Source organism: Fukomys damarensis, unplaced genomic scaffold (assembly GCF_012274545.1).
Source record: "Fukomys damarensis isolate Sample0158 unplaced genomic scaffold, DMR_v1.0_HiC HiC_scaffold_14, whole genome shotgun sequence".
Taxonomy (NCBI): domain Eukaryota; kingdom Metazoa; phylum Chordata; class Mammalia; order Rodentia; family Bathyergidae; genus Fukomys; species Fukomys damarensis.
This window is the reverse complement of record NW_022900926.1, coordinates 6,269,824-6,281,968: the sequence shown is the minus strand read 5'-3', so window position 1 is coordinate 6,281,968 and position 12,145 is coordinate 6,269,824. Positions and strand designations below refer to the sequence as shown.

At 40.2% G+C, this 12,145-nt stretch overlaps 1 protein-coding gene across 2 annotated transcripts in view; it reads right to left on the bottom strand.

Moving 5' to 3' along the window:
• Window positions 1–2,213: 2,213 nt before the first annotated feature.
• Rnf217 (ring finger protein 217) overlaps window positions 2,214–12,145 on the bottom strand; it is a 109,493-nt gene continuing 99,561 nt past the window's right edge. For both annotated transcript variants that reach the window (XM_010625767.3, XM_010625768.3), the window contains exons 4-6: window positions 9,984–10,185; window positions 8,516–8,587; window positions 2,214–7,251 (exon numbers count right to left, since the gene is read on the bottom strand). In XM_010625767.3, coding sequence (XP_010624069.1) covers window positions 7,181–7,251; window positions 8,516–8,587; window positions 9,984–10,185 — 345 coding nt within the window. In that variant the 3' untranslated portion in view covers window positions 2,214–7,180. The remainder of the gene's footprint in view (window positions 7,252–8,515; window positions 8,588–9,983; window positions 10,186–12,145) is intronic.

Genomic DNA, 12,145 nt, shown 5'->3' with positions numbered 1-12,145 from the left:
TGTACCATGGAGAATTCATAGAACCAACAGCATGAAACAATCACTGGGAAATAAGTTGATTATTCTAATGATGTAAGAAATCCGGTCCTTTAAATACTCCTTATTTTCCAGCATTTTCATCTCAGGTGAATTTCTTTTTCCTGCACAATTTCTTTTCAGATGTCTACATACTAACATTGTCAACTCTCTTATTTTATTTTCATCTGCTTTTTCCCTAAAATACATTCAAAATGGTTTCTGCCAAAGTTTTATAAATATCAAAGTGAATATTATTAATGAAATGACTTAAAGATAAAAATTAAAGAAATTTCTTCAACCAGGCTCATTTTAAACATTACAATAATATGCATGTGGTTTGGAAAATGGCTATGAATTTCACAGGAAACTTTATATAATATCATGACATGGACAAGGTCTGGTACAGACTACTAGTGAGAGTTCTTCATCTTAAAATTAAGAAATTTCTCTTCACTTGATAGTTAGTGAAAATATAAATCAAATAGTCTAATATTTAAATAGATGACAATTAGTCCTTAGAACTTCAATTTCTGAATATATAATAACAGGTGAAAGACCCACGATTTTTAGCAGCTCACATTATTTTTGAAAAGGAAAATGTAAATAATTGTCTGCAGTTTTGCCATAGATATATTTGTTCCAAGAAACTGTCTAATCAATTTTGTTTAAAATAGAAACAACTAATCCTTAGTAAGCTAGTACAAGGTAGTAACATTGTGTTCCGCCCACACAGTTCTTTCTGCCATCTCATAGAATTTGCTACTTTGTATGTTAATGATTGCTTTCATCATTGGTAAGATTGTCAATTATTTTCAAATTAAACATCTGTAACCAATTTTGTCAAGGTAAATGGATTTCATATGAAGTATCAGGTTAGTCTTTATAATACATGCATAATTTTATTTATGATAAAAATGATTCGAGTACAGTAGTCACATCATAAAAGCTGTTAGCTGTCAGATGGAACTTAAGAAAGGGCTTTAGCAAAAGGATGCGTAGTTAGCTGATATAAATCATGATACTTTATATAGAATTTACTTATAAATAAACATAAAGCATGCTATTTTTTGAAAGATTGAAAAATTCATATATGTATATAAAATATTTTGTTACTGTTTCCTTGAAACAGTAACAATATATAGGCTATAAAGTACTGTGTTAATAAATAGCCTATTTTTCCTAATTAGACTAGATTACTAAGAAATTTCCCCAGCAGAGGCTTGGGATAAACATGTCACAGATGTGCAGGGAGCAGATGACTGATAGCACAGGAAAAGCCTGACAAGTCATTAGTCTAACAACCTCTAGGGCGTTTGAACACTCACATAGGATTCTCCTGAATTTCTCCGTATTACGTATTAATTTACACTAAACCTGTATTGTGTGGCTTATGTCTAAATCACACGAATGAAAATATTGAACATTTATAGATGACAAAATGGTAGCTCTGAATAGGGTTAGTACCAGTGCCACCACTGTGGTCTATTTTAGATCAAGAAATCTAATGACGCTCAGAGCGTGAACCCATGGTCGAATCTTATATGCAAATGCTACATTACAGAAATGCACCAGACTCCAAGCTGTAGGACTTTCCAGGGAAACGAAGAGCAGCAAGAGAGCCACAGCACCTCCGGTGAAGCGGGAGTGACTTCCGGTGCGGCTGGAGGCCCGTCTGCGCGCACTTTCAGCCCAGCCAGTTTTGCTAATGCAGCTTGGATGGAAGGGAAAGTGAGAAGCAATTTCTGAAGCCTGACTCCCCAGTGCTGCTGAGCCCTCAGGTTTCACTCTGTTGCAGATAGCTAAGCAGAGTCCTTTAACTTCTACGAGAAGAGGGACAAGTGCTACAGGCATTCCTGATACATTTTAATTTACAGACAAAACAAAGATAATGTACACTGGCTATCAGTTAAGTTAGGGAGCCTGTTCAGTGTGGGATTTCCTTTCGCCAGAGGGGAAGCAGTTGGTGGCCAGACAGTTTATTCTGCACTTGGCCAAGCTATGAAGTGCATTGTGGAGGCAAAGAGCAGCTGAGGAATCTAAGACTTTGAAGATAGGTTCTGGATGTTGAAGTAGGCAGGGATCACTGCAGAAGCAAAGGAAGATCGCTCAGTATTCAGGATGGGTCGGAGTGACAAAAATGTGGCATAGAATTGAAAAGCAAAGAAATATTTTCTAGGTTAGTAAGTCTGCATAACTTAAGCGATGCAGACGTAAATGCAATGAATGAAATGTTAGAAGGCAAAAGAAATGGCAAAGAAAGGCAGTGGCGATGACTTGTGTATTTTTTGCAACTCACCGCATTTTAAGTTCAAATTGTTTTATTCTCAGCCACATCTTTAGCCAAAAGAAAAGAATAGTTTCTGATATGCATTACATAGCTCCAGCATTGAACTTCTCTCTGATATGTTAAATTGGCAATCAACCTTGTGATGTCAAGGACAACAGTCTCAAACTCCTGTGGCTCTGGTTACTGGATGTGGAAAAAGTCCGGACTCCAGGCCTAGGATAGCAATGTTGGCACAATACTCGGTTCTGTCCTCAATTTCAAAGCTATGAAATCACACCTACTCCGCATTTCCCTCTGAAAGGCCTGTGCCACTGCACACAAAAAGCAACACTTCACATCTCAAATATTTCGTAAATTTTGGAATTCTTGATTTTGTGCAGACCATGCTTTTATGATTGTACAAAATTATTTCAGCTTCATCCAATTACTTCACATGTATATCTAGCAACTGTAGATATGCATATTAGAATGTGATTTTGGAACTCAGGTTTCCATATTAGGAAGGAAAATATCATTTGAAATTGCAATGAGTTGAACAATACAAAATAAGCTCAAATGGTCTTGATTTCCCATGTTTCTGGTCAGAGTTGTTTCTTTTTATAAAACTTGTAAACTATGTCAATGCAATTAAAATCTTGAATAGAAATTCATAGTATTTTAAAGAAATATTTCAACTAAGTTATCAGGTAATAAGATCTGTTAAATATTAGTCATTATATTTGAGCCCCAGGCAAACTGTTGATAACCAGTTTCCAGGATTACTGTTATTTTACAAAGTGCTGCATTTCTTTCAGGTATGTTGTACTTGTTTCAAATTTTTTAGCTACCGATTCTCCACAAATCTGAAGAGATGAACACCTGTTTGGTAACACTTCTACTCCCTTCTATTAACATGTATATATTAGTTGCCTTATGCATGTCATTAAGGTGTTAGATGCCACAAGTATTTCAAAGGGCATGATGGAATTTTAAGGCTATCACAGACAGCAACATAAAAATATGGCACTGATCACAGGAAAAATGACTTCAACAGCAGGGATGGATTTCAAATATAGAAGGATGAGCAAATTATCAATGTGAATGCTCACACTAAAGGAGTATGTGCCACTTGCTTATAAAGACAAAGCCTAAAATGGCTTTTCGTATGAATGTTCTTACTTTCATACTTAAAAGTACATCAGTGAATCTCATTTAGACCACTAGCATCTTTATATAATTCAGCAGGCAGCATAAAAGTCAAATGTCAACACAGCTGCGTTTAACAAGGAAGTTGGGATGCTTTAGCTGATGGGTTCAAATTGGACAGGCATCAGGGCTCGAGGGTGGCATGGGGATGGTAGGTCAAAAGTAAAGGGTCAGCGAGGACGCTGGGATGGAGAGATGGGGCCACAGAGCAAGGGACATCCTGACAGCACACAGAAGGAATCTTGATCCCAGGGGAAGAAAGTACGGGGAAAGCCATCATGCTGTAGCCTGACTGCTATGTAACCATCTGTTCCCCTCAGGACCCAACAGCACCTGTCAGAAAACAAAGGTGGTGGCAACAGGATGCTGACTGTACCTACAGCTTTGGGCCCCTCCTCTCCTGACTCCGTATCTGGAAATCCCCCAGGAGGAGGAGCGACGCTCACTACAGAAGGAACATTGCAGGTTCCATAGTCCGTGGTCCTCCCACCAAGCCTACGGAATCTTTCCTCTGTCAGTTTGGCATGGTTCACGTTTTAAGAGCAGGCAATCCAAAAATCAATTCATCTTTCTCACATGATCCGAAAGACATTTTATTTTTATTGCAAAATGAGTAATTTTCTTGTATATGTTTTGGCAAGGCATTTATTTGGTGACTCAAGCAGGGAGGAAGTTATCCTTCCAAAGATGCTTTTCTTTAAAACTTTCACACTCCTTGTACAAGCTTTCTTTTACTAACAAATACATTTCTATGATCTTATTTTCTGAAAATTCCCGCATTACTATTAAAAACATCAGATAAAAACCAAATAAAAAATCTATGGATGTGCTCACATAAGGTGAAAAAGAGATAGAAAAAGGTCTTCACTAGCTCTTTGTAAGAAAGAAGTGAAAGCAATCTTGATGCCCACTCAACAGGAGTCAGTCAGTCCTACAGTGGATTACATGGTAATTTACAAAAGAGTGAGGTAAGTCTATATAAACTCTTATGCAAAGGTATCTATCAATATATAATAAAATGTAAGAGTCACAGCAAAGTAAGATTATTCTATTTGTATAAAACTAATAAATGTGATGCATATACACAACACACACATTTGTAAATTTTTAGAAAATGTTTGCAGGAACACCTACCAAACCATGAACAGCGGCTACCCCTATAAAATAAGGGGCGGGGTAAATGGGGATTTGTACTTCATAACTCTATGTAGCTTGGCTTTTAAGGGAGCATATATTAAATTTATAATAAAAACATATAAAACAAGCCTTGGATAGAAAGGTATTTATTTCATGTGCACACATCTGTTTCTAAAGTAGTTTTCAGAATTTATCCTAAAAGTTACTCCTGTTTCAGCTTCAAAGTTGGCACTGATATATAAATAATCCTTTTCTCTTTTCATCTCTCTTTTAAAGATCTTGAAACTTAGTAAAAAAATTCACAAATAATTACTTTAAATTACCAGCAGGGAAAAGCCTAATATCTAGCCACCTTTAAAGAGAAAAAGGCATATATTTACTTTTAAAGTGATGTAATAGAAAAATGAAAAGGCCATGCAACACAGGGCACCATCTCTCACACACTGTGGAAACAGCTTCACCTGGGAACAGACAGCGCTTTGGAACTGGTGTATTGGAAATTCTTCCAAATCATATAAAAATAGGTCTAAAAGATAAGTTATTCAAAGGAAAGGAATAAAAATCCCTGAGTAGGCCAAAGACAACAGACAAAATAATCTAAGAAGATAAATGACCCACGACCAGAGTACGTAGTACACAGGCTAGGTATTTTTATGCTACAGAGACATACAGATCCACGAGAGTGAGAACTCATCACGTTCACACACCACCAAACCGATGCTTAGAACCAGCAAAGATGAATTTCAAAAGATCAAGCACTTTTATGACAGAAATACGTATTTGGGATAGGATTCATCCTTTCGGTTTAACACCGCAGCGGCCACCTACACCAAGCTACACCAAGCCCTCAGTGACACTGTCGCATGGACAGGTGGACGAACAGAAGGATGAGTCTGAACAGGAGCAGCACCTCTTCCCCACTCCTGTTGGGCTTCAGAAATGTGTGGCTCCAGGAGCACAGATGCCATGGCCTCCTCTACAGCGGCAGACGTCAGCCCAGAAGCCACGGAGCCATTTCGCGTGATTCAGAAGGAGCGCAGGCACGCCGGCCTGGGACCACGAGTGACCTTGACTGCCGGGGACTTAAGGGCAAACAAAATAAAATATTTTAACATTCGGGAGCCCAAGAAATACGGACCTATTCATGTCAGTGCATGTTTTACCATATGACCTATTTCACGTCTGATGAGGTTGCTGACAAAGTAACTGTACTTCTGTGCAGAGTTAAGTTTGAGACTGGAGACACCTGTGAACTTTAGGCTTCTTAGAGGCTTTTTCTTCCAACAGAAGTTGTTGAACTTTGGTGATGAAAACAAAATAATATAATAGCTTCATTAATTGTCCTTTTATCTTCAAATACTTCACACCTTAGGAAATGTCCTGAAAATACTTTTTAATTTTTCCATTTCCTTCTCTAAAAATAGTTTATAATTGAATCTGTGAACAAAGAAATATGTTTTTAAATTATCGCCATAAAAAGATTTCCCCAAGTTATTATGCATCTGAGCAGTAAACCTAAGAAAAATCCTTCAAGACTAGTATTTGTTTTCATGAAAAACTTGGGAACAAATAAAAAAACAGAAAGGGAAGAGGGTTGGGTATTAAATAATTTAAAACTTTGACCCAAAGTGACATTCTCTATAGTTACAAGCTGGTAAGTTAAAAAATAGTGGCATAGAGCTAGAGCAAACTTGTTCTCGGGATTCAGTAATCTCATATGAAATATTTATTCATAGAGTAGAACCATTATGCCAAAATATAAGAAATCTGAAGACTGCCTCTTTGGGACTTGAGAATTTCCTAAAAGCATCCTGCATTTTCTGTTTACAATGGAAATAGCACTGAAAGAGCCTGTTGTCTACATGGACTTTAATTTACTACAACCCCAAATTCTGCCCACAGTGGAACCATCAACTCTAAACAGTTCTGTGAAGATGTGAGAAAACGGTGTAGAGGCATAGAAATAGATAAGCACAGGTAACGAGCCCCGCTTTAATATTTACTTCTACACACACACAACCGTACACACGCACTGCGGTGACTCATGATTCTTCTCGTTCATTTAGTTTCCTCAGTTCCCTTTTGGGCACAGAAATTTTTAGCAAATACAGTATCTGAAGGAGGAAGGAATTCTACGGCTCGGGCCACGAGAACAGGCGACTTCAGTGAACCTGTGGATTCTGAAAAGTGGCCTCGCTTCTTGGGACAGACAGGATGTCACCATTCACACGGTATCCCGCGGACAGGCCGGAGGGTTCAGGGCTCAAAGCCAGTCCAGGCGACCCTGGGGGATCCGCCCTCAGAACAGGGTGGAGGATAACTGGTTCTCAACGAAAACATTTTCTTCTAAGAACCGCGAAGGTCAGAGTTATGATACAGGTACGTATAGTTTATGAAAGTGACCATTTTTGAAAAGCAGCAATTGGTTTAGGGGGAGGGCGGGACACCATGGTGGGAGTGCACCAGGGCTGAGGCCCGCAGGCCAATGACCGATGACCATGACGGCAGAGGCTCTGGGACGCAGCTGGAGTCGGGCGAGTTATCCGCACCCTGCTAGTCCATACCAGTCCGTGACCGCTTTCTCTGTTTTTTACAAAGGCAATAGATGGGAAATACAAATAAACCTAGGGATAAAAAAGTAAAAGACAGGTAATTAGGAGGAGAGGCACTGAGGGTTATACATATGAAGATTCCTGCATTAGTTTATTTGCAAACTCCTTAGAAATAATCATGATTTAGCACCACACAGGGAAGACGGGAGATACCTACAAGATGCATTTATTTCTATAAAACCTCATCCTTTGTTATTTTGCTGCAGTGCCCTTCCCTCTTTGACACACTCAGTAATACCAGTTTAAACATGGAAGAACACTTCCTACCAGCTGTCAAGCCTCAGGGTCTAGAGCCATGTGCCGGCTGCAGGCAGAATAACGTCCTACTAAAGAATGTGGACTGCGCAGAGGCTCCAGTCCAGGTTTTTATGGCTTATGCCATCCAACGAACTTTAATTTCCTCATGTATAAAATGCAGATCATAATGTCTACTCCAGAAAGTCCTGACTCACAGCAAGAGTGTCACTATCAAGTACTTCATAATTCTACCTAGCCTGCACAAGCATCAGTTGCTAAATAGTTTACATACAAAAATGATCTTAGACCAAAAAAAAAAAAAAAAAAATCCCATCATTATACAGAACAATCACCAAAGCAGCTGCTATCCAAATCTTTGAACCTCCGGAAGGCAGCAGGCATGACGTGAGAACTAACTAGAGATGTGATCCCCAGGCCACACCCCACAGAGTCAGGAATGGTGGGCAGGAGCGGCTGTGTTTTAAACAGCCCTGTGGTTATTCTACAGAATGCTAAAATCTGAGGAACTGCTCCTTTGACATTCGTATTTTACTATGCTTACATGCATGAAACCATATAAGAGTTCGACCAGCCATGCTCAAGTACATGTTGGGGGTAAGAATGTATATACATCACACCCATTCTTTTCACACAAGATCTCTTTCACTAGGCCAACACAAAGACTTGGCCATGCAATTCAGCCTCCTTTCCTCAGCGGTCCAGCTTAAACTCAGAACTGAAAAACAAGTCTAGTTCGCTTAACTTTTTCACTAAAGTACTAGCTGCATTAACTTGATATTAAAAGTGGATGACATAATAATGCTTTAGAAGATACACAAATCAAAGTATCCATAGACAGACACAAAGTATACATGCGTCAAACACATCCTACAGGAAACATGCTCCTCCTGGACAGTGGCCTGAGGCAGGTACAGGACAGGAAGTGTGGGCCTTACTACGCAACACCCACTGTTACATTTCCGCTGACTCTGCCTCTGGCCCGAGAAACCCAGTCTGAGACACATTCAGTGTTTCTTACCGATTACAACTGCTATGGCCCCTAGTGCTAATCCCAAAACCAGGATTAGAGGTGCAACGAATAATTTTCCAGCTGGAAAACAGAAGAAAAAAATGAAGAGTCTCAAAACAAATTTACCAAATATCACAGCAATGCTTTTAAATACCACAGCAAATGTTATTTTTTAGTAAGATGGATTACAATTAAGGCTACAAAGATGTATCAAATGCAGGACAGATACACACACATGAATCCATCATGGAGTTTCACTCAAGGGACAGTCAATCCCTGAAGTCGTGGCACATGTGCCTTTATGAGGATAAAGCACTGATTCTTTATAACTAAAACATATTCCTAGGTGACTGGCTCAATTTAGTCTACCAAGACCAATCGTTTTTGTGCTTTTCTCTTGCATTTCTTTCCTTTTTAATTTTTGAGAGGTTGAAAGATTATGAAATAACTAACACATTTGAGTTGGCAGGGATAAAACCTGGTTAGCTCACCGAGTGGAGAGCTAGGTATCTGTTTATGTGTGTATATTTCTCCTCCCACCCCCTCTGTGTGTGTGTGTGTGTGTGTGTGTGTGTGTAAGGGCTGTGTGTGAGGCTATGTTCCTGAAGAAAAGAGGGTAAAAAGTCAACCCACAGAAGGGTTTACATTTGGGTGATTAAACTTGGGTATCTATGGATTGGGAGCTTCTGATGCTCATTCACTAACTGGTCACTGTTACGATGATTAATACACTAGAAGAACATACACAATGACACCAAGTACGCAGACAGGTGGAACTCCGCTAAGGACTCTGAAATGTGTGGTGGCCACTGTTTATTCTTATTGGCCTGTCTGGATTGTGCTCGTGTAATGTGGTACTGCAGGTACTTCATGAATGAAATGAGGTTGGATGTAAAACATGCTCCTCGATGCTGCCCCACAAAAATAGTGAGACGCTGTTCTACTTATCAAGTAGCTTACAGTAGGGCTTCAGAAATTTAAAAGCCTAATGACTTCAAATTTTTGCAGTGTAATTAATAATTTACTTCTCAAACAAAATCTGCTTACCAATATAAGTAGTTTCTTGCTAACAACTTTTTCTTTTTCTTTTTTTGAGACAGGGTCTCACTATGTAGTTGAGGCTGACCTAGAACTCACTGTGTAGCCCAGGTTGGTCTCGAACTCACAGTGATCCTCCTGCCTCAGCCTCCCCAGTGCAGGGATTACAACAGGCATGTGCCACCACGGCCGGCTAACAACTTTCTCAATTTAAAAAAAAAACTCCTGGTGAAGCTTTCAAGTCTAATCAGAGAAACAGAGGCAGATGGGGAGGTGAAGGGGAGAGGGGAATGGGAGACGGAGAGCTAGTCTCCTGCTCCGGAATAAAGGTCCTACAGAGTACCCAGCACACAGCAAGTTCTCAGAATCATGGGCTTTTACAGTTCTATTATCATGACTTCATCTTGAAGAGGATTCCACAGGCAAGGAGGATACTCACCACAGACCGACCCTCGCACTAGTCTCCGCAAATGGGGTCTCTCTGGGAGGTAGCGAAATTTGCATCCAAATATACTGAGGTTTGATGTGTGGTCTCCAAAAAACCGGAGTTGGCGGTATCTCTCCCCACACCGGTAGCAAAAGTTAGTGTTGCACTGTGAACAGGTCATGTGGTCACAACCTTCGGTTTTCTGGATGTGGATCTGCACCCAAGAAAGGAGGCAGAGAAGGAAGGGTTATGAAAGCTCTTAGAGAGTGAAATCCAGCAGATTTGATGAACAACCCTTGAAAATTTCACCAAAATGCAAGTCGTGTGGCACTCCGGAGGTTGCTGATCTGCTTATAATCACAACCTGCAAGATTCTATCTTTACCGAATACGTCTGCGCATGCAAAGCGCAGGAACACTTCACGTCCTCATGGTGTTGGCGTGTGTTGACCAACACATCAACAAACACTGCCAGGGAAGTTCCACTTGTCTGTGCTGACATAAGCTCGGCTCGGTGGTTAGGAAACAATGCTGCGGAAGTGTATTTTCTTCATGCTATGATCAACAAGGGCGGGTGGCTTGGAAGAGTGCTCCTTAAGAGAAGGGAGCCTGGGAAGCTTCGATGAGTAAACATTAAGGGGCAGAAATTTCTCTGCTGAAGGGCACAAGGTAGCAGACGTGTACACATCTGCATCACTATCCCATTTGTAGCTACAGTAGGATTTGTAAGTACACTGTTTACAGGACCCTTTCTACAATGCTCTCCCTGTAACCAAGCACCTTGCTGTTGCACACAACTTCCGGTTATACACAACTGAAGCTTCAGCCCTGATGTAAGGGCTGGACTCCTGGAAGACTCTTCCTAACCCAAAGGGAGGACACTGTTTCAAGGCCCCAGGCCCCATGATCATCTTGTTACTGCTCCTTGGGATATAACTGTGTGTTCATATATGTGGTGTACAAACTCAGATACGTGCACTCTGTATGATGAATGATCAAGGAAGTGAATGTAGAGCCAGGGATTTAGCTCAGTGGTGCCATTGCCTGCCTCGGAAGGCAAGGTCACCCAGAGTTCAGGCCCTAGCGCCCCCCACCAAGAAAAGTGAACATAGCATTACTTAACACTGTCTAATCACGGAAAAGTCCTTTGGTTTCACTGCCCAGTTCTCAGGTGGACGGAATGGGATCTACGCTCTTCCCACCTTGGTACAGAGCAAGTGCTCACCACAGGCGGCCACATCTCTATTTGTTCACATATTTACAGCAAGTGCATTTGAGTAGCCATTCCATTATACGTGATGAAATGCATACAATGGAGTGCATATGTCATATATATGGCTGTGTGTGTAGATGAATTCTTAGCTTTGAAATTTTATCTCCTACTGTAAGTTTCTATCCGTGATTCTGCTTGAGAACTACAAGACAAGTGAATGCTATAATACAACTGGGAACTGTACGATTAACACATAGTGGGGCCCTCCAGAGTTTGTCTGATTCTCTTTCATTAAGCCTGGGCCAGAGTTTCCAACTCCTCATGTTTCCCTTGCAATTATGCTCTTCTTCACCTAATGCACAGTATAATGCTGTGAACTCTGGTAGAAATGCAATTGTTTTTGTTTGGATTTTTTTTGGTACTGGGGATTGAACTCGGGTCCTTGCACTTGCAAGGCAGGCCACCGAACCACTGAGCTGAATCCTGGGCCCACAGAAATGGGATTACAGTGGCTCTTTTGAAAAGCTGGTCAGTGATTACGGTGAGGGGACAAAAGTCATCCAGGCAGAAAGGAGATCTTGCGAAGAGGGAAATTAAAAAATTGAGAGATGAAGAAAATTACTCATTTCAAAGCATAAGCTTATTGTACAGGTTTAAGGAATACAAATTTTTGGAGTTGTTAACTCCAGACAATACAAAGGATTTCAGTTTTGTGATTAAACTGCATTAAATATTTAACTATTATTACTACATGTTTGTAGTACATAATGACTGTATTCAATGTAGAGAGGTGGTACATGTACATAACGTATCTTAGTTCTTACATCTCATTAAACCCCAATTTAAAGAAATATGAACTTAAACAGGACCTGTGAGACTGTAAAACAATGGTAGACGTTAACCATAGTAGGGGCAATATTTTCATTCAAAAATACACATAGGCACAAATCTGTTAGTCTCTC